The following is a 23,301-nucleotide window of genomic DNA, read 5'->3' on the forward strand; positions in this document are numbered from 1 at the left end:
GATAGAAGGTCTCGCTTGACTTTTTACAGCTAATTATTCACTGCTCTTAGCAGTATCTTACTTGTGATACCATATTAAGGTAATGTAGTGCTTAATCCACAAGTTGCCATGGTCCAGGCCATTTGGAATGTTCCATTACCTGAGGAAAAAAAAAAGATGATGTAAGAACATGTTTATGTGTTAATGCTTACTATCGGAGGTTCTTCCCCTAGTCCTCCACATGGACCAGGCCCTTAACAGATACAGGGGGTCATTATGACCTGGGCGCAAAGGGATACCGGGCACCGGTAATGACACCGGTGCCGGTAATCCCTTTGCGCCCTATTCCGAGGTCCTTTTGCGGGTCCCTCCCTTAACGCCTGGTTTTACCAGGCGTTATGGACGGGACCCGCAAAGGGATACCGGGGTCAATAACGGTACCGCAATTTGCGGTACTGTTATTTACGCCTTCCCCTTCCCATTGAGCCCTATGGGGGCTCAAATGGGAATGGGGAATGGCTTTTCAAATGGGGACTTACCGGTCCCGCAAAGGTCGGGATAGACCGGTAAGTCCCCATACCACCAAGTCGGTGGTGGTACCGGTATTGGTGCTAGTCATGGCGCTAATAGCGCCATGACTAGCACCAACCTCGGATTGAGGGCCACAGTGTTAAACCATTGAGATGGAGTGAACACACCATAAAGTATTTTCCAGTCTCTCTCTTGGCAACGGGAACCCAAGTGTGTCTCTATTGGACGCCAGTGTAAGTATTTGTTGGCACGCTCCACCCCTAGGATAGCTTCAAATTCTGATCTGGGACTTGGGGCTGGCTCGTCCTTCTCTTGGTTCATCCTCTCTAGTGCTCATCCTGTGACCTTCACGCTGAGGTGGACTCTTTTAGCCTATATATTCTTAACTGTATGAAAGCGGAGGCCTTGTGAAATGATTGGATGACTGACTGTTAAATGTACCTTCCAAATTCAGGTCCCTCTTTTTTCCTGTGTAGATATATGTGGGAGTCCTTCAACCTAATGATGGTAGCCAAGTGTGCACGTACTGCCAGTTCTGTTTGACAACCGTTCCCTGATTCCCTTAAAGGAACCAGAGTTTTGTGGGGCTATCCGACTGTCACCTGCCCTGAGACAGGTATTAAGTGGGTCAAGTAGGGTATCCTCAACAAACCGCTCTTGGGCCATAATGTGCTAACTTGGGGAGGCACTTAGGCCCCATGGCCACCAGCAGTTGGAACCGTAGTAATTGAGGGGATTGTCCTGCCGTTCCCTTTAGCTCCTCCTTGGGATGACTACCCTGGTGTTTGTGGGGAGGAAGGTCTTTGAGTGGGACTTTGCATCCAGATCCCTAAAGGTGCTGAGGGATCAGGGATATTGAAAATTACTTGGGACCCACTCTCAGGTATCTTGTTCCTCATCATGTTTGTAATCCAGAAATTTACACTCTAACCAATACACTTCTTTTGGTCCCATTGTTGTTGGTAAGAGCTGTATGTTCTCTTGCTTCTGGATGGCCAGTAGCAGTTGATGTGAGGTTTCTATGTAAGGGAAACGTGCCTAGTAGCTGGAGACGAGCAGTTCTTCTGAATTTTCTTTATGGTCTTCACCTGCCTTCACTAAACCATCTTCGGGACTGCTGTCTTTTGTAAGTGTGGTTAATGCACTGGCTATTTTTCTCCTTCCCAGCAGTTTCTCATCTCTCACCTCTCCTAGCCCATTGCCTCTATTGTCTATCCTATGTTGGGTGATTTGCATGTTTTGGGTTTCTATGGCAGTTCTGGGATTCTGGGTTGATGGTTTAGAAAACTTAATGGAAACAGTGACTATCAAACACTCTCTAGTGGGGGGATGAGGATCCTTCTGCCCATTGGCAGTGAGATGATGCTTCCAGCAGACCCCTAGGTTTCTTCAGGACTAGAGTACCTCCTCCTATACTGTTGCTCTCTGGAATGGTTCTCATTTGAATTTAGCTCTGGGTCTAGTGGGCTAGGCTAGCCAAATTCCCCAGGCATCTCTCACGTAATGGCAGGTCTCCAGTTGCAAGTTTGCCACTGCCTCTCATTTGCTGATCTGAATTAGCCAGCTGGGTTGGTTTCACAAGAGCACCTTCAGTTCTCTTTCTGGGCTTTATGGCTCCAGACTGGGTTGTGTGGGCAAGGGTGGGAAAAGCAAGCCATAACAACTCTATTGTAGCTCTACCTTCAGGCAGGACTTAAGGAGTGCCTGATCAAAACCCAGAACTTCCAGCTCAATGGGTGAAAACATGTGGTCATTTTTCTTCAGGCCATGTGTTGCATTAGTATATGGCAAAGCAGCTCCAGCCAAGAGAAGTATGGTTGTGATCGTCTCAGCATACCCTCACTGGTTGGTCTCTGGATGTTCTTTTGGCTGGGCAATCAGTCTTCTGAAGTAGGAAAATCCAATGGGTCACTACTAACAACAAAGACCAGGATCGTAAAGTGCAGCTGGGAAAGAGGATATTGTTCCCAGGTCTCTACGGTTTACCCCTTTGTTTCCAGTTTGGTCTTTGTGAAGGCATCTTGGAGTAAGACACAGACAACGGATTCTGAATTAGAAATAAAACTTCACTAACTTAAAAGTCAGGATGGAAAAAGGCCTATCTTGCCTTATACTATGGTGGGATTTCCCCACCAAAATAAAACTAAGGAAAGTCAGAGTCAAAGAGTTCAACTTAAGAATCTGTCTGTGTCCAAAACCTATACTTGCCCTAACAACTAATCTATACAATGTGTAAGGATGTCAACAACCAAAGAAAACAGTGTTCAACACAAAGTTCAGAGGTCCCTCCAGCTCACAGCTTCCTTTCGGCTTCCTTCCCCAAGCATAAAACAGTTCCAACAAAAAGTCTCAGGATTGCCTTAAGTTCAGGATTATATCGTTTTAACCAATACCCGGGGTTCCCTTCCAAATGTTCCAAATAACACAGTTCCAAAGACAAAAGTATCTTGAGATTCTGTCGTCAAGTCGATAAGTGGGTCAAGCCTTGGTGGTTTCAATTGAATTTAAAGCTCCATTCACTGGTAATCCACATAGGTAACAGTTCTGTTTATTTACTAAGGTTTTATTCAGTTTGTAATTCCATAATCGTGAAGATATGTTTGTTAAGGTTTTCATTCAAGTCATTCTGTTGTTTCACATCTTTGTAGATTGCCTTTTGTAATGGGCCCAGCACTCAGAGACTTTCGAAACTGTGCTTTATTATACACATGACCACTACGCTACAAAGTATTCTCAATTGTTCAATAGTTAATATGGATTCAGATCGGAGACTTTCGAAAACTTGTTTTATCACACACGCAACCACTCCGATACAATGTAATCCTCAGCGTAAGTTCAAACACTCGCATACCGGGTTTCCTCTCTCATAGAAACTCACAAGTTCCGTCCACAGGTCTTCCAGCAGCGCAGATCGCTCGACCTTCTGTTCTCCTCCTCGGCATTCAACGTCCTGCCCCTATAGCACTTCTATGTCGGCTTCTATCCCCAGGAGAATGAGCACTGCGAACACCAGGAAAAAAACAGCCTCTGTGCACGACTCCCTTTCCAGCTTTCGATCAGTTTCACAGTGCCCAAGCTCCCAGGCTGCACTCCTATGAACCGTGTGCATTCTTCACAAACACAGCTCCCTGCTGCTTCTCTTGGCCTCTCTGCTGCTGATTCAACACCAACATCTCTTCTCTTGCCTCCTGATTGGGGTTCCTTTTGTACACTTGCAGCCCTTTAACAGGCTGCAGGTGCGAAAGTGCGATTAGCCCAGCCTCACCATCATTAACGGGACATGCCTGTCCTCTACAACTCTCAACAGGCCTCTTCCTCGTCCCAGTACCAGAGTGGTAAAAGCACCTAGTCTTCATTAGTCCTGGTTGCCTCGTCTTCATTGCAGTACTGTCAATAGTCATATATGAGGAAGTCAGAGGAGTTGACTCACAATAACCCATGAAGGCGGGGTAAGGGTTGGTTTGGTCGTTAATAGGAAAAGGGGGATACCATGTCTCTTCCAAGGGTATCCCACTCCCAGTCCCCAAGGACCCTCCACCCAGATGATCCTCCCTCGCTTGTCCACCCCCAGGGTCAGGAACCAAAAGCAATGACTTTTCCCTTGCCACCTGCACAGAGATCCTTGTGGAATAGGAGTGAGAATACCCTCAGGTTCCTCATGGCTTCCAAGTCAAATGTTGTATCCCCTTTGTGGTGTAGATCTGTTTTGTCTATGCCAATGATCCCGCTCCTCACACCATTTGTCACATCTGTGATGGGGATCGACTCGACAGACGAACTAAGAAAAATTAAGTGAATGATATTTTATTTGGGAGCTTTTACAATGTGGGGTCAAAATATTAAACAGGGTTAGGATCAACCACAACTGAAATGTCAGGACTGGTTCCATGGCTTGACTAAATGTTCATGGAATTTAAAAGTTCAAAAATGGCTTCACTCCAATTACGGGTGGTTCCCAGGGTTCACTTCCCAGGAAAATGTATGGGTGCATGGAAGGTCTTACAACAAAGTCTCTCTGGGATCAGTACTTGCCTTCTTCCGGGTTCTTTGCTATTACCAACAAGTACTATTTTCACAGAGCCACCTCCCATTTGTTTACCCTTCACTTCTGTGTTCAGGACTCCTTGTTCTTCTGTCAGTTGTCTTTCTCCAGGATCTCCACTGACTGCTCCTCAAGACAGTTTCTCTCAGTGGAATTGACTGTCTCCTGTTGAAAAGGAATACGGGGTCTGGGTATCGAGTGCGGCATCTGCCACAGTCCTGAATGTGGACCAAGAGAGCATGTAAGAATGAGAAGTTGGCCATCTACTCTGCATAGGGCACCATCCCCTAACCTCTCAGCCTGTAGGATCTGCAGGTTACTCCTTCGACCCTTCCTTCTTCCTGACTCTTGCTTCCTATCAACCCCTTTCATCTACCAGCTTTGCTTATCCTGCTTGTACTTCTCAGTTCAACATATTAATTTCCTAAATTAATTTTTCAATAAACCCTTGATCTCTCTCTTCCAGTTCCCTCTCTTTTCATAAACCATCTCTGATTTGTGTACTCTTCTTTCCACACACACCCAGCCCTGTTTATTACATTCTTCACCCCTTTGGGCAATGTTCCTCCTGAATCTTCATTTTCAAAGGTGCTACATTCTCTCCCAATTTCTTCCCTCCTTCGAGTACTGTTCTTAATACTTTCCAGATATTGCCTCTTTCTGTCATCTACTTCACCCCTTTGGGCACTAACATCACTTATCTCCAAATCTCTTCTTTCCTCTGAACACCACCTTCCATCTTTCTACTTGTGTCCTCTACTTCTTTGCGCTTTGGGTGTTTCTCTTGGCTACTTGTAATCTCCCCTTCTTCCCTTCATATGGCTCCACCCTCCTCTACACTTCCTTCACAGTTAAGTATTTCTAGTTATCTCCCACTAGTTATCTCCCATTTTATGCACCCATCTGAGCAGCTGTTTCGCCCCTTTGGGCACCCCCTCTTTCCCTATGCTTTCCAGCACAATGGTCTCTAGATCTCGACTGCATTCTCCATTCCTCCGGGCATCTTCTCAACCCTCAAGACGCTACCTTCTTTGTAAATAATGTCACCGTTTTTGGCCAACACCGTCCCACTCCCAGTACTTGCCTTTTGCTCCAGCTTTCTCAACTCCATGGTCTGGACTCCAGGGTCTTGCTCAACCTCTGCTCCCTCCTCCAATCTTCTCCAAACCAAATCCTATTTCCTGTCTCCACTCTCCAACTCTTATCTCAAACACCTATATTTCCAGAATGAGCTTGTTGGTTCAGGTCGCTCACTTTTTCCATGTTGATGTATCTGGAATTCATGCATCCACCCGATGAGAGCTGAGTGTGCAAGCGCTGCTTGTTCTGTGGGACCATCCTTCTTTTATTCTTGTGAATGGGTAGGAATGTCTTTGGTGACAATGTGACCATCCCCTGCTACGTGACCATTATCCACTAGCTTGGGCAAGCACCTGGCCCCCTTCGTCACCCTACTGGAGGTCCCGACAGTAAGGTAGGGGACATTGGGGGGTCATCTCGAGTTTGCTTGGTATCCTACCGCTATCAGCACCTGATATCCTGGTATAACCTTGATATTTCAGGGGCTGGCAACGGCAGTCCTTTCCCATTCCATGGAGTCCCGTTGGACTCCATGGAGGGGATTGCCAGTATAACCGGCACCGATAATACTGTTGTTGGTAATACCAGATGTTTTTACCAGTGGGGGCCTGATTTACCTCCAGCTCCTGGATGAAGGTAAATCAGTAAACCCCCACTGGCAAACTTGTACTCTGCCGGTCCGGAAAAGTAACGGTATATGGAAACAGGGTGTTTTGAATCTTTGAACAACGGTTTCCCGGTGCATCAGTGGTGTTCCCTTAGGCTCCAGACAGGAGTTCCTAAGCCACATGCACCTGAAATTTGTCAGACATGGATTGCAGTGCTTTGCATGGTCTTCCTGATGCTTAAGACTCTTTATCGTGACCGGAGATCCAGGGCACATTGTGGAGACCGGCCCTGTCGACTGAACAGTAATGTGGATTATGTCCACTAGGATCTTACATATGGTGTTTGAATCTGCGCTTCCCTGACTGCCATTTTTTTTTGCCCTGATGAAGCCTGGACCACCGTCAAAATATATGGCCGCTTCAACATCCAAAACTCGAGTTGGCATATCATGAATATTTATTGTAGTTGTGAAGTGTGCAATATTTGCAAATAATTAAGCATTTATTGCTTATGCTTTGTAACATATGTATTTAAATTGGTCAACATACCCATGAGTTGAATGCAGTAGTAGATGTTGTTCACACCCCTTGGATATCAAGTTGTGTTAGTTTCTTTTTAGTCATCCATGTCTTTGTAATGTTGTCATTTGGTGTGTGGTTATGGTGTTGGCACACTGGTATTGGGAGTGCACAGGGAAGTATCTTTCTGACTCTGCCCTTGGCAGTTTTATATGTGCAATTTTTAATCACTTGAATAAGAGTTTGTTCTTTTTAACTTTAAAAAATAAAATCCAGTTTTTAAGGTTTGTCAAAACATGAATATGTTTGTCTGTCTGCTCTTTTGAGCAACCACTTTCAGTAAAAGACTTTGCTGTGTTCCATACTCATGTTCATTTGTGCTTATTCATTTGCACTAAGCACTTTTTCAAAAACTGTCAACAAAATAATGTACTCTACAAATGCAACTAAGTGATTAATTCTCCTCAAATGTACAGCTACCTAGTTTCTTTTTTGTGCTCTTGTTTTTGATCCCACTTTTAAGAGGCTTTCTTTCAACTCAGCAATGTGGGTACCCTCCCCTCCCGTTTCCAATAATAACTTTTTTTCCAGAACAGCAGGGTTGGAATACGCCCCATTGTCACGTTGTTTATACAATGACAGAGAACTGAAATGTGAACATATGTTCCAAGATAGATTGCACTGAGGCACATCTGTGAGTGCTCATGCATGCAACCAATTGACTATGAATAAGATTGGTATCATGATGAAGAGTGCATTATATCAGTGAATGGCTTAAGTACCATTTTAGGCAGGCACAAGTTGTAAATAATCCCTTTTATTTGAAGTTGGAAGAAGTGGTTCTGTTTAATAGTCTGGCCAATTATATCACACAACATATAATTAAGAGATAGAAATACTAATGTGTACACTGAAAGCAATGAAAACAGTGCAAATATGTATATGTAAAAATGTGAAAAAAAATGTTAAAGGAACGTTATAGTTAGGTTGCACAGTACCCTTATAATATGTTTATCATGGTTTCAATGTAGTATACCCACATGAAATCCTCAGCTTAAAATGAATACTGTCACTGAACAAAAACAACCAACCCAGATTTGTGATGTCATCTTTGATATCCTGGGTGTTAGTGTTAGCAGGGCATGGACGTGGTGCCAGTTATAGTTGCATAGCTTGCCATAACTGACACATTTCTTGTTTTTTTTTCTCGATTTTACTTGGCACCATAACGTCCCTTTAACACATTTTTTCACTGAATTTCATAGGTTTTTATTAGTGCAACTAACTATAATGTTCCTTTTAGCAATGCTTTTTCACTGAATGTCCTGTTTTTATTAGTGCAACAATTAGCAAATCAGAGTAGACATTTGTCCTTTCAGAGGGCCAAGCCCACTGTCCAGGCACCAAAGTTATATCACTATTATTTGTACTTACATTTTGACACTTTGGAAAAAATAAACACAGGATACATTTGCAAAAGCATGCTTTCAGGCACTTGCTGATGCTCCTCTTGCAAGTTTGCTGCAATCCTGTCAAGCACTTCAGGCTGTAGCCACAAGCAGAATTTTATTCCCCATTTTTACCTATGGCTTGCCCAAATAAGCAAACAGACTAGACATTTTACCTTGATCATGGACAGGCCGGTTCCATGTGTTAAAATCGCTGCAAAAATTGCCGTGCAGACAAAATATCGCTGCAAAAATGCTGTGGTTTTGCCGCCACAATCCATGTTAAGGATGCAGGGGACACCCCCGCAATCCATGGACCCATTACACCATTTAAGGGGATCTGGGGACACCCCCGCAACACCCGCTCCCCTTAAATGGTGTAATGGGGTACACCTTTAACAGGTAAACCACAGCATTTTTGCCGCACTTTTTTGTACAGGCGACATTTTTGCTGCAATTTTATCACTGCATACCGATAGGCCCACTGCCCAGGCACCAAAGTTATATCACTATTTTTGTACTTCCATTCGGACACTTTGAAAAAAATAAAACACAACAGATTTGCAAAACAATGCTTTGAGGTCCTTGCTGATGCTCCTCGTGCAAGTTTGCTGATATCCCGTCCAGCACTTTGGGTTGTAGCCACGAGCAGAATTTTTGTTCCCCTTCAAACCTATTCCGATTTGGAAACGCTTTACCACATAGCTGGTCCCTGGTGGCCATGCCCATTTTAATCCCATTGCCAGTCCTTCAGGGTCCTGGCCAGTAGCCAGATTGTCCGGGCCATGACCCAGACAAACTGGCCACAGGCTATACCTCAGTCACCAAAGGTATATCACTATTTTTTGTACCTACATTATGATACTTCTCAAAAAATAAAACACGGACACATTTGCAAAACCATGCTTTTCTGTCCTTGCCAATGCTCCTTGCATGTCTTTGCTGCAAATCCGCCCTTGTTTTATTTTTTGAAAAGTGTAAAAATGTACGTACAAACAATTGTCATATAATTTAGCCCCTACTTGACAAAATCAATTCATACTTTGCACAAATATTCAAGGTTGGGTCTATAATCTTTCTGAAAACTTTTGTGTAGATTCGCCAAACCGCAATAAAGTTATAAGCCATCTAGAACTGTTGAGATCCCCCCTCTAATGTTGCCCCCTCTTGACAAAATCCCACCACACTTTGCAAAAACATTGAAATCAGGGTCTAAAATCAATCATTTTGCAAACTTGTGTGCAGACTCGTCAAACGAAACTAAATTTATAAGCCTTTCAGATATTTTGTGACCTCCCCTCCTCTTGGCGATACAGCACCAAACTCTGCAGACACATTCAGGGCCACGTCTAAAATGATATTGCAAAGTTTCCTGCAGTTTCATTGAGTGGAGCAAAGGTTATAAGCCATCCAAAAACTGCTTTTCGCCGACCCTGTAATGCAGTAATATGCATGGATGTCCCTGAACATCTGAAATGTTCACAGACATCATAGAAGAAAAACCACCTGCCTTTTTATGGCCATATCCCATCCCATCCTCATCACCCCTCAACTCCCCAGAGATTGTTTCATTTGTTTGTCAAGTGCAATGTTGTGTTTTTTAACATGTTTTTACTGTGATGTCCGCAGTCTACAGGCTCTGTTTGTGAATCTGACATGGTGTCTGTTTCAAAGGTTTTGACGCACCTCACATTTTTTATTGACCTGTCAGCAGACTTTTCATCAAAATTAATTTCATATGTGATGTCATCAGTGATATCACCAATGACATTTGTGATGTCATCTTTGATGTCATGGGTGTTAGTCTTCGCAGTGCACGGTGGTGGTGTGACTTATGGTTGCTTAGCTTACCATAACTGGCGATTTTCTGGGGGTTTTTGGTTTTACTTGTTACCTTAACATCCCTTTAAAAAAGTGTTTCCAGTGAATATATATATAAAATTCATACATATGATTTTTTAACACGGAAGAGAGCACTCCTTAATAGAGGTATTACTCGATGGGACAAACGTTTTTCAAAGAACTCAAGGCACACAATCTCTTTAACCATATATTAAGCTGCATTTATTGATGGCACCAAAAGAAACTGATGCGTTTCACCCTTGCTGGCTTCCTCAGAGTTAAAGCAGTACATGTATAACAACCTTTATGTGCAAACATGTTTTAGGTGATGTCGTAATCCATCTTCTATTGTTATTTCCTCATTAGCAAGCCCCGCTCTCAAAACAGTCACCATCTTGGAGTGTTTTTATTTTTGTCCGTATCATTGAGTCCAGTATCATGTGTCATTGATTTAACATGAGTACTGAAAATGTCCCTCATTGTTGGGAATCATTCTATATACTGCCATTGTTTTATGTTTCATCATTGACTGGGTTAACATGTTTATATTCTTATACCTACATTCAAATGTATACATTTGAAGTACAGTCCTACCATTAGTAAATTGCATCGCACACCCATCAGTCTTGTTCAATAAAGTGCATAGTGCTATTAACTTAAAAGACACAGAAATTGATACGGTATCCATCCATTTAAATATGGATACATCAGTGATGTCATCGATGATGCCATTTATGATGTCACCTTTGAGGTCCTTGGTGTTAGGCTTAGCAGTCTTAGCAGTGCATGCAGGTGGCACGAGTTATATTTGCATAGTTTACAATAGCTGACAAACTTCTTTGGGTTTTCGATTTTACCTTGCAACCATAACATCCCTTTAACAACCTTTTTTCAATTAATTTCAATGGTTTTTATTAGTGCAACTTAACCATAAAATCCAGTTTTTTCAGCAATATAATATATCTATCCATATCCCTCAACACAGCTCAGCCTCTTTTCTTTTGAACTGACATTCTTTCATCAGTGAAGGTATAGTTTCAGAATTTGTAAAAACCCTGGGTAACCTGAACACCCTTCATATCCTTTTGACCCTCCTCAACATTTTTAAACGATTTTGTGACTGACCGTGGTGTATCCAGGTTGTGGCCTGAGGGCAAGGCCTGCCCTCCATTTCGCTAGACCCAACCAGTACAGTGGTAAATGTGTGTGGAGTAGGGAACTACTGCTGTTTTTGAGTTAACTTGAATACTGATCACTGCGCTGATAGGTGAACACTCATAAAACCCTAGGAGGGCCGACACCTTGTTGACTTAATATTTTATGTACAAATATATACATAAATATATATATAGCACAATATGATATTGTGTAGTGCACTAGTGTGCCACATAGGGTGCTGTTTGGCTGTTGTTGATAGCTACGGTCTGAACTGATCAATTACATCTATAATTAATTATGCATTCTGTGTTCACTGTATTAGATACAGTTTGTGTGTTGATCACAGCACAACTTTCGTCACGTTTTCACCTTTCTTTGTGGGACACATTTTTCTACACAGATTTGATTTTTGTTTCTACACAGATTTGTTTTTGTCTATTGTTGTGATTGTTTATCATGTGGTTTGTATACTTTCCTATCCTGGTCTACACAATAGAGCATTCTTTTTTGTTCATGAAAGTTAAATATTCAAAAATAACTTCAGTTTGCTGTTTTACAACAATTGGAAAACAATGTTTGGCAGACTGGGCCAAAGTGTGGATTCTGGGCAATTCATTCAATCTCATAGTACCCGACCTGTCAAATTTGCCAGTCCCTCCTAAAAGAAGTTTAATTCTCAGGTTTCAACGGCTATAACACTGCTTCATATATAATAATAGCAACCATTGGTGTATTGCACAACATCACTTGTTTCTTGAGACACTGATAGATGCACCACTTAGAAAAGAACCTGGTGTCTTCTAATCTCATTCTGTGTGCAGGTACATGCATCTTCCTTGAAACTTCTGGTCTGCATCCTCTCGATATGCTGTGCTATGTGAACATTACTTGTTGCTTCCAATGGTTCTCCTTCATCCATGCTTCAGCAGCTGTACATTCTGTTAGTCTGCTAATCTGAGTTCTCTAATTATGCTTGGGAATGTGTACCTTTGTCATATGGCTACTGACCTGTGTCCTGCATCTATACTGCAGCCTGTATACCTTCCTTTTGGCTGTTAATAGTAAAACCTGTCCTGTAACTATGCTACAACGTGGACAGCTAATGATGCCCTTGCAATGCCACTTTGTTTTTTTATTCTCATTGCAGCATGAATGCCTGGGCTAAGGGGACTTAGAGGGCACTCCCACACTTAATTTAATTGCTTAGAAGGTAACAATTCAATCGATGGGTTGTGATTGTAATGAAGGTGTGGAGTAGGAGAAGGCCGGCCAGAGAGCCTTGGGGTTCTTTCATGTGTTTGGTTCTGCGGCACCCCAATGTTATTGGTGCCTCAGCCTCAGAAAATATTAAGATGACCCTCACTTAAATGGGTGAGACAAACTAACAAAGAACAGAGGATAGTCCAGGAGAGGCATAAACCACCGTAGCCCCATTTGTACCATGGGTCATTAGTTACAATAAAATCATTTCACCAATTTCTGTGCCTTCCATGTATGCAAATTGTTCCTTGTAACAGGAAGTATTGTTTGTAAGTATTTCCCTTATCTGACGGCAGGATACTGGATGTTCATTCTACAATTGACAAGGACGCACAGATGCTGTGCACCCATATTTAAAGCTCTTTCCCACCTGGATTCCTCGAAATAAAGGAAAGCATGGGAGCCTCTGCAGAATGACTGTTGATATAACAAATGCAATTAAAGCGCAGAAATATCAGTACCATTCCCAGCTTCAACCCAAGCAGGATGTTGACTGGCCATCTGTTGGAAGGGATTACAACCGTGTAATGCAGATTTACTAATATAATACGTAAGATGCATTTAACCAAAATGCGTTGACATGTCAAACAATGACTACAAGCAGATGACTATCACACACATTATTCTGGGTTGTATGGTTCAAAGAAGAACAGCCATACTTGTGGTAGTTTGCAGAGATTTCAAGTTGTTCTATGTCAGATGTGAAACAATATACCTGTTCTGGTTTTAGGTTCACTTCAGATTGCATTTTTGCACATATAGCCTTGCACTGGTAATATGCACAGGAATACAAAAGGGCATGTGATACAAATGTCAGTACTTCGAGAACATGATTTGAGAGCTCTGTTTTGGCACAATGTTGAAGAAACATGAGTGTCCATGAAGGAATGATGTTTGATGAGAAAAGAGTAGCTTTTATCTGCATTTCTACCATTAGAATACTTATGAATTTTCATATGCAGCAGTTAATTTGCCTGCATTTTACTGTTCTGCGCCCAAAGCGAAAACAAGCATATGCTTGAATTCTGCGGGGCCAGCTCTTTCTTTTATATATTATTTATTTATTAGACATGTGTTTGGCGCCTATACACAAGTGTTTCCAGGTGGCACAAGACAAGATGGGGGAGGGGGAACAAGGGAATCACGAACGAAGAACAACAAAACGATTATATCGGCATTGTGACAAGCCTACCGTGCAACTGCTTGAGAAGGTGGTAAGTGCAGGGGGTGAGAGGGCAGAGGGAGAAGTGCAGGAGTGGGGCACACCAGGGAAGGGGGCAGGGAAGTACTGGGTGAGCCACAGTGCTAAGTGCCAGGGGAAAAGGGGGAGAGGGAGGATGAGTGGAGTGGGCAGGAAGGACAAAGTTGGGTTACTCTGGGGGAGGGAGCCCGAGGGCAGTAGATTAATAGAATTTTCTTTAGTTTTGCTAATATTAACATCAATTACCTATAATGCTATAAAGCTACTAGTACTCAGTTTGGTACAGTGACGTTTACTTTTTTGTCTGTGACATTTGTTTCTGGTGATTCTGAATGTTTGAGTCACTCTCCCTTCAATAGACACAACTTGCTTCAAAGCCACCACACAGCCCATTAGGGAATTTAATATTCTAAAACAATCAATTGAGTCACAAAGTAAGCCCCGTTCCTTTTTTGTAGCACTTCCATTCTTGTTATCACAACGCATGCAACAATAAACTCCTTGCCCTCGTCAATGACTACAAGCAGGTAACCTTATCATGCAGTTTCGTTTGATATGTGTCTTGAAAGTACAGTTGACCTGTAATAGTTTAAACGTTCCCACGGTCTATGGGAGCATACGAAAGGAAACACCCTAATGATATATATATATATATATATATGTATATATAGCCTTTACTTTTGGGGGCCCCTGCCAGTGGCCCACGTGTATGATGTACAGGCCAACTCTGGCAAAACATCCTGGCTGCACAATAGGCACCTGCACAGAAGTGTTATAGCTTTGATTTTGATTGTTTCTTTTTTGTTTTTCCAGCCAGGGCATTTGTTTCTGTCTGCTTTTTTAACCTCGTACTGTTGAGCAAATGTACTGTTTACCTGCTTATATAATGTAATGTGTTCTTGAATAGCTCTACCATTTTAGAGGCATCACTCTGAACATTATTTGTCTTGTTTGTGGACTAATATTTACATTGTACTTAAAAATGTGTCTGCATTAAAAATCACTGTGGCAAAAATATAATCACATACGAAGAAATGTGACACTGGATGACGTGATTTTTGTAAAACTCCTTCAGAGGAAATGACTTCGTCTGAATATGAGATAGGATGTTCAGCAAAGAAAATAATAGTTTCTACTTTGCCTCTAGACTTGCCTAAAAACACAGAGCATCGTTACAGCGAAAGCCAAAGAAGGTTTAAGCCGCCTCCTTCCACTGTTCACAGCAGAAGAAATAAAGAACTTACACTGTCAAAACAAAACTCTCCGGGACACAGAGTTGGAGCTGCCTTTATGAACTCCGCCACCAGATGTGAAGCCTTTTTGATGTTTTATGCTGCCAGTTATTTGTAGGGCTTTTTTCTTGAGCCTCTAATTGATATTCAGATGTTTTCACCTGATTGTCTACAGTTGGAATTGATATGAGCCGAAATACTATTGACTTGTAAAGCCACATGATAGCACTCCTTGATGAACCATTGTATGTGAAAGCCATGCGCTGCATCACTCCCTTATCGGTCTTCTGCAATTCATGCACCTTCCCTTTCTTCTTGCCCTCTTAACCCTTCCTCAATGATCCTTAAGTCAGAGGAAGGCAGGGATGCTTCGAGCATCTTCTCCATCCATGCCCGGGGGCATGGGAATGAACGGGCATATTCAGCATCCATGGTCCTGCCCAGTCACCCGCCCCCCTTCCGCTTATGCCTGTAGCCGTGACCTGAGACAGTGCTCAGGAGGTGTATTTCATCAGTAGCTTCAATTCAACCGACTCATAGGGGTAGCGGAAGTGAAATCATATTGGAAAATGTGGGCAGCGTTGCTTGGTGGCATGGCACATTGGGGCCTTAAAGGAGCACACTTGGGTTTCCTTCTTAGAGCAGAAAAAGACAAAGGAGACACTCGCCGAGGCAGATACACTTAACAGTGCAGTGGGGGGCGGTCAACTTGCATGAAACGCGCACGATTGTGGGACTCATTACGAGTTCGGCAGTAGTAAAAGAGTGGCATTGATTCCATTACCGCCAAATTTCTGGGCAGTAATGGAATTACCACCACTTTTACCACACATCTGAATTCAGCATGATGCTGGAGGTAAATCCCCCAGTCCATGGCCAAAGATTGGTGAATTTAACGCACAGAATTACTACTCACTGTAAATCCCTCCCTAAATCCCCCAGCATTTCCACTGCCATACCACTACTCCTAATCCTGTAGCAAGCCCACCGGATAGAGCGGCGTAACGGTAAACGATTTGGATGGTAAATCGAAAGATGTATTTCTCATTTACCACCAAACTCATAATGTAGCCCTATATCTTGAGCAGGAGCGTAGCTGTGGGACCAACAACAAATGATTCCAGAATGGGCCTGCCTTTCCCTCCCTAACCTGTATTCCCTTCCTGAAAAACAGGAACATGTTCTCTCCATGACCTTCCACCCCGACTAGGCCATCCTTTAATTGTATCCATGTTATTGCACCAAAATACTGTATCTCCTTGTTGTGCAACACTCCATTGCCGTACAGCTGGGTTTGGACTATATGTAGACTTACATACAACACGTGTGTTGCTCTTCTTTATTTATGGTTCTTGTTGCATTGTTAAATGTTTTTTTAAGCATATGTGTAATATTGTACAGTGTTCCACTACTCAAAGAGTTATGTCTGGAAATTATAAATATTTAAAGGAAAAAAAGGCAAAAAGAATGAATACAAATAAATGTGTGCTTTGAAAGACATCGTCTGTACCACATGTTGTGTCACAAGCACCTCTGCCAGGACTCGCAAAGTATAGGCGCGTTATAAATGCCATATCATATCATATCATATCATGCCGGTCAGTGACCATGCACATGCGCACAGCAGCTGCTCTGTGGCTGATTTCTGGTGCAGTCGGAACATTATTTGGAAATGACACGAATAGCAGGAAGCTAGTGGCTTTATCTGCGTGTTGCGCACGGTGCACGTCAGGGTTTTTCCTAGCTCCACCACTCAGAACCAGGCTGATTTATGCTACTATGCGTCGTTGTTTTGTCATTGTTTCCCCGGTGAGTTTAAACCTCCGGTGACAGTAGCAGCTCTCCGCTTTTCCATTTGTTGAAAAGTGTTTTTTTAGCTGTCTGTGCCCTTGGCAGACCCATGTCTCAAACCCTGCGTTGACAGACTGCTTTAAGTTCCTGCCGCCGTGCACCTGTTTCATGCCGTCCCCCGTTTCCTGGTTCTCGCAGTTCTGTTTCAAGCAGCCGCTGATTCTGTTTCTCGATCTCACCCCCGAGGTCACCTCGTGTTATCTTAATATTTCGCATTCCCGTGGCTGCCTCCGTTTGGTAGATTCTCACAAGTCCCTAACCCCCCTGCGACTATTGTTTGTGGCAATGATGTTGGCCATTAATAATGTAATAATGTGTGGACCCTACCAAAGGCGCAGGATGCTCTCCCAGACGGTGCACAGCCTCTTAGCGCCGACACCCTCAGTGGGGTGGCACGGTGGCCCCCCATGCCGCTCCCAATAACCCCCCCCCCACCCCCCAGCTCTCATTCCACATTCCCTCATTCCACATTCCGACTCTCACTCATTCCCAACTACCCTCCTCCCAAAGTAACCCAACCCCCGTCCCCCCAAAGGATAGGCAGAGACCAGTAGGATGAGTGGGAGAAAAAATTGCCGCAGCAAACTTTATTACACATAAAGTCAGGAGTTAGCTTACAGGTGTTCCGTTCACGCTCAGGATTTTCTACTCTGAGTGCAAGCAACTTTCCCCCCCTGCCCCCTCGGGTCCTTGGGGGACCCGACGCGGGCGCCCAGACCCTTCCTCAGCAGTCCCTCTCTACCCCTTGGCCATTTCTTTCTTTTGCAATTTTTTCTTTTCAATTTCTTTCCCCAACGCTATTTAAGTGCAATTCTTTGTTCCGTGCTTTACCTTCTTCATTGTTCATTACCGCTTAGGTTCCTTCTAAAGGATGTGTTCCGGTCTCCTTTCCCCTTCTTGCTCCCTTTTCCCTGGGTTCCCTCTTCCCCGTTTTCCCGGGTTGGCTTATTAATCCTAGTTCTTTCTCACCCCAAACGGGTCTTCCTCCAGCCCATCCTGCCAGGGAGCCCCTCTCCCCCTTTCAGCCAAGACCCCGATCAGCCCTGACTCTCCCCGCCGCCTTCGTTGTCCCATCCCCCCCGGCCCCCATTGCGCCCTCCTGATCTAGAGAGCCCCATCCATCACGCGCATACCTATCCCCCAGAGCCCCAACGTCCTTCTCATCCCCCTCCACTTCCCCTGCGTCACCCCAGGCCCCTAGCCCCCGCACTCCCAGGCCCCCCCCTGGTTTCTTTTGATCTCCTTAAGCTGCCAATCCCAAAGGGCCCCCTTCACTTGAGCCCCACCTATCGTCCCCCAATCTCCCATGGGCCCCCCTTCCCCTCAGTTACCAACGTACTTGCCGGAGCCCCGTTTACAGTGCCAACTTTTCAATTCACCCCCCCTTGCTGACTTCAATGTTGCTTTGCCATTTTCAATTTCCAAAGATGCACTTCCCATTTCCCCCACCCACTTTTGGAGTTGGAAAGGTCTTCCAAACCCCCCTAACCCTCCCCATTAATGTGGGCCTCCCCTGAGTCTAATACTCCTGGGCGCCGTTCTTAATAAACTGATGGCTGTGCAGTTCCCCTTGTGGTATCCGCCAGTACTTTCTAACGGGAACACCAGGTAACATCCGCTGGGCTTGTCTGCAAGAGACCGGTCGCTGCGACCGGTGTCACCGCCACGACTCACAGCGGGCCACCGGCCGCAGTGAGTCCCCCCTCATGCACCTGGTCGCCTTAGTACCCTAGTCCCCAGTTGGCCTAGCCACCCGCTCCTTCACCACACCATTCATTCCAACCGTAACAGACGCGCTGGCCCTCCGGCAAGAACCGGTGGCGTGATGATGCCGACTGAGGTCTTCCCTTGACCGTTCCGTTCCCTTAACGGGGGCCCCCCCCCAGGCATGGTTAGAGAGGGAGCGTTTCGGACCCTTTAAAGGCCTGCTATCGTTTTGCCCCCCCCCCCCCGAATGGCCCCCGCCTGCACTCATAAGCAGCCCATTCCTTCCAGGGCATCTTTGAAGTTGTACACCATCACCCTTACCCCCACTTCTGATAAGTGGACTTTGTCATTGGCAAAACAACCCGGAGTTTTCAAACTGATCAAGGCGTGCTTGACCCAACCAAAGCCCCTGCTGATCAGGAATTTTCCTAGTTTCATATTCAATTTCCGCCTGGATTCCTCGATGCCCCCCTGGGAATATGCCCCCCTCCAAATCTGCCTGGGTATGATCTCCGACCATGCCAATGTCGTGCCCCGGAAACTGTTTCCAATTTGGGTGAGGCCGGCCCTCATCCCCGCCAGCAACCCCCTTCGCCCCCTGTCCACTAGGTCATTACCCCCCAAGTGTATCACTATTATGTCCGGGCGTCCATGACGTCGTCTGCAACCATCCAACACCCCCCACACATCATCCCATCTCATCCCCCCTTTGTATGCCCAGTGTACTTGGGTCCGCGCGAAACCCATATGCGTGTCTTGATATTCCTTCTCCGCGCCCTTTGCTGCTCGGGCCACGAATGAGTGGCCGATAACCCACACCGACCTGCGATCTGTGGAGAGATAATGTTCCGGGTTGGTAAATGTCGCGTCCCCATGTCGCCCCTGGCTCCCAAGGCTTCCTCCCCCTACCCCCTACCCCCCACGATGCGACCCCACCTATAAACCTTCCGGCCTTATGTAAAGTTTGTACTTGTCGGATTGCCACCTCCCAATCCTCTTTATGCTCTCTTCCCCCAGTCCCTCCTGAAATGCTGTTGTCGCTGCCCCTATTCGAAAAGAGTGAGGCGTGAAGAGCCCGCTGATACCCCTGATGCCAGCGAGAGCCAAAGCCATTACCTTCCTAAATTGAAATTGCATGAGGGGGGAGCCGTCCTCGTGTATGAACAAGTATCCCTGGCCCCCATTCCTGGCCCCCAAGAACGCCCCCATGGTCATGACCGGGCAGTAATCCGCCACCCCCAAACACCCCAGCACCAGGCTCCTTCCGGTGCCCCGCTGGTCGGTTTTAGAACTCCTTATCGTCACCCTCAGTGCTCCCTCTGATATGCTTATGTCACCCCTACGTAGCGCCCTGAATTCCCGATCATGCTTGGAGCGGGCAATCAATTCACTGGGGCGTAAGGCTCCAAAGAAGGCCAAAGTGAAGCATGCATTGAAAAGAACGCACTCATATGGGGAGAAACATACGAAATTGACTCGAGTGAGCATCTGTTTTAACAGTTCAAAATGGATAGGACGTCTATCGTCCTTGCTCGGGGGTTCCCCCCTGTCCCAACCCCTCAAGGCTGCCCTTACTAAGAAGCCCTTGGTAGGGTCACTGCCGCCTGCTAGCTGGCTGTGGAAGGCGATGGCACTTAAGTGCCCTGCGACCCAAGATTTGGACTTGCGGTTTTCCCTGGCCCATAGTAAGAATTGTTGCACCTTGACTTCCCCGAGATCATTGTTCCAGCCCCCCGTGACTTTTAGAAAAGTCTTAAAATCCCTGCTGTACCTCTCCCTTGACCCTTCCGAAAGTGCCCTGTCCGCTAGTGCCCTCATACCCCTTTCCAGGTCACGAGGCTCCACCACTCGCCGTTGAACGGTACCATGTCCTTGCTTGCCCCTGGATGTGCCTTCCGGAATCGACCCATCTGCGAACGAGAAAGTGCATCCGCAGCAATGTTAAGGACACCTGGAATGTGGCGCGCCCGCAACTCTGTGTTAATTCTGAGCCCAATTCTCACCATGTGGCGCAGCAGGCTCAGGGTGGCTGGACAATGGGCCACCTGTGTATTTATACCCACCACTACCGCCATGTTGTCCGACCATACCGTCAGACGCTTATTTGCTAAAATGCTAGGCCAGAGATGCAAAGCCACTAAAATTGGGAACAATTCCAGTACGTTGATGTTCCTGCACCATCCCTTCCTTGCCCAAACGCTCGGCCAGTCCGCTCTACACCACTGTGTGCCCAGAATTACCCCAAAACCGTGCCTGCCGCTTGCATCGGTGAAAAGCTGGAGCTCGTTGCATGTTACCCAGGGGGCCCTCCATAAGCGCACCCCATTGAATTCTGCCAGGAAGTTCTTCCACATGAGCAGATCGTCCCTTATACCTGCGCCCAAGCGAATCCTATGCCAACCTTTGGAGGCCCGCCCTGCCGCTGCTGTTAACCGCCTTGCAAACACCCGCCCCGCCGGGATCACCCTCCCTGCAAAATTCAACCTTCCAATCAAAGACTGTATATCTCTCAAGGATACCCTGTGGCAGCTGAGCACTGTGTCTATGTGAGCAATGCATTCCTCTACCTTCCCCTGGGGCAGCCTGCATAGGCCTTCCGTTGTGTCGATCTCTATCCCCAGGTAGGTCAAACGGGTGCAGGGACCTTCTGTTTTTTCCGCGGCCAATGGAACCCCCAACTCGGCGGCTAGACCGATGAATTTATTCAATAGGGAGCCGCAAATGTCCGTGCCCTTCCCACCGATGAACAGGAAATCGTCCAAATAATGTGTTTTGACTCCCCTGCTTTCTAACACATGCACTGCCCATTCCAAGAATGTGCTAAATGTCTCAAAGTAGGCGCAGGATATGCTGCATCCCATCGGCATACATTTATCCACATAGATCCCCCCCTCAAACTGGAAACCCAACAGGTGAAAACTATCAGGGTGGACCGGGAGCAATCTAAAAGCCGCCTCTATGTCCACTTTGGCCATTAGTGCGCCTCTCCCCAAACTCCTGGCCCCGTCCACCGCCTGGTCAAAGGACGCATATGATACTGCGCATACCTTTTCATCCAGCCAGTCATTAACTGAGTTGCCCCTGGGGTGCGATAAGTTATGTATTAGTCGGAATTTTCCTTGCTCCTTCTTGGGCACCACACCCAGGGGTGACACTATGAGGTTGTCCAAGGGGGGGGACGCGTATGGGCCTGCCACCCTCCCCAAACGAAGTTCTTTCTTTATCTTGTCCCGAACCACCCCGGGGTAGACTTTCACTGACTTGGAGTTATCTGCTGAACGTGGCATCAAAGGCCCTGCATACGGAATTGTAAAACCCCCAGTGAAACCTTTCAACAAGATGTTCCTCTCCCGCACAGCGGGATAGCGGGCTAACCAAGGCAGGAGTTTTGGAAGAAAGATGGGAGATGGCCCCTTTTGTGCTAGGTCCCCCCCGCTCTGGGCAATGAACGACGCTGCTCCCCTTAAAGCGCACTCGCCACCCCCGAATGGGTTATTCCCCTGCCCTCCACCCCTGGCCGTGCGACCGCGCACCCCTGTCCTTCCCCCCCGTTTGCAGTTATTACCATCGTGCTGGGGTCCCCCTGCGCCGGCGTTTAGGTATGCGTGGTGCTCCCTCGAAACAAATGAAACACGAGCTGCGTTACCTTAAAGAGAGATACATTTATTAGTGTATACACATGGCATGATCTGTTGCAATGACAAAGAGTATCGGGGCATCGCGAGTGTTACATGTTGGGTACACTGCCCTCTTTGTGGGGCCACGTATTCGGGCCCGGTCCCGCAGACCTGCAAAATTTTGCAGCGTGTGTCATGCTGCCACATGTGGAACACTCGTGCCTAAAACGGCAATGGGGCACCCAATTGCAGTGGCCATCATTGAAGTTTCTGCATGGATGGGCTATGCGCGCCAACCCTTGCGTGCCTACGCCCCCTCTCCCCCCTCTGGAATTTCCTGGCTGTGAACTTAGCCACCCCCTCCCCCCAACTGGCCCTGAGGGGGCCTCAAACTGTTGAAACTCCCTGCGCCCTGCCCTTGAAGTGGATGGCAACGCCTGCTGCACGGCGCGCGTTCCATCGAAAGCTTGCCCTACTATGCTGGATCCCCTTGTGATGAGACTGTCGGCAGAAACCGGCCTTGGATCCAACCAATCCTCCACTAGTTTGTGTTCCCATTTCAGCTTGGGGTCGACTTCCATTCTTTTCCTAAACCTCTGATCCCTCAGAAGCCATGCAGTACCCCCCCACTTCCTATGCTCTTCAATTACGCATTGGCTATAATTGTACAGCGCCGGCCCCTGCTCGGGCTTTGACTGAACTATGATTTGTGCAAGGATTCTAAAGCCTGCCACCCAGTTTTGGAGGTTCTCCTCAGGCCTCACCCTCTTCCTCGCTTTCACCCCCTCCCTGCTCCCACTGGCCTGCAGGGTATCGTAACCTTTTGTTTCGTGCTCTAGTAGTGAAAAGGTGTCTATGAACCTTCCTTTCACAATCTCCTTTTGAACACAGTCCGGTATGTGCCAACATAAGTAATTGTTTTCCGTGATTGCCGGAAGCCCTTCCGCAGCCCTACCCGTGAGGGAGGGAGGCTCTGCCGGGTGTTCGCACTTCGCTGGTCCCCCTGTCCTGTTGTCTTCGCACCGTGCAGCCCCGGGGACAGTGTTTTTTGTCGAGGTCTTCTCCCCAGCTGCCCACACCTTGCTGGGGCCTGTTACCCCTTCCCCCCTAGTTGGCTCCTTCCCTTGCGCCACAGGATTCCCCCCGCGCAACACATCCATTATAATATCCATTTTTGCTCCCCAGTCCAACTCACCCTCCAAGGCACGTCCCTTGGCCGGCGGAGC

General features: G+C 46.2%; 1 protein-coding gene across 1 annotated transcript in view; it reads left to right on the forward strand.

Moving 5' to 3' along the window:
- The window catches only part of CD83 (CD83 molecule), an 80,341-nt gene extending 63,943 nt beyond the window's left edge, over positions 1-16,398 (forward strand). Inside the window, exon 5 of the mRNA XM_069613557.1 lies at positions 14,816-16,398. Within this exon, the coding sequence (XP_069469658.1) occupies positions 14,816-14,962 (147 nt within the window). The 3' untranslated portion in view covers positions 14,963-16,398. The remainder of the gene's footprint in view (positions 1-14,815) is intronic.
- Positions 16,399-23,301: the final 6,903 nt, after the last annotated feature.

Source organism: Ambystoma mexicanum, chromosome 5p (genome assembly GCF_040938575.1).
Source record: "Ambystoma mexicanum isolate Mex_15411 chromosome 5p, UKY_AmexF1_1, whole genome shotgun sequence".
In the NCBI taxonomy this organism is placed as follows: Eukaryota; Metazoa; Chordata; class Amphibia; order Caudata; family Ambystomatidae; genus Ambystoma; species Ambystoma mexicanum.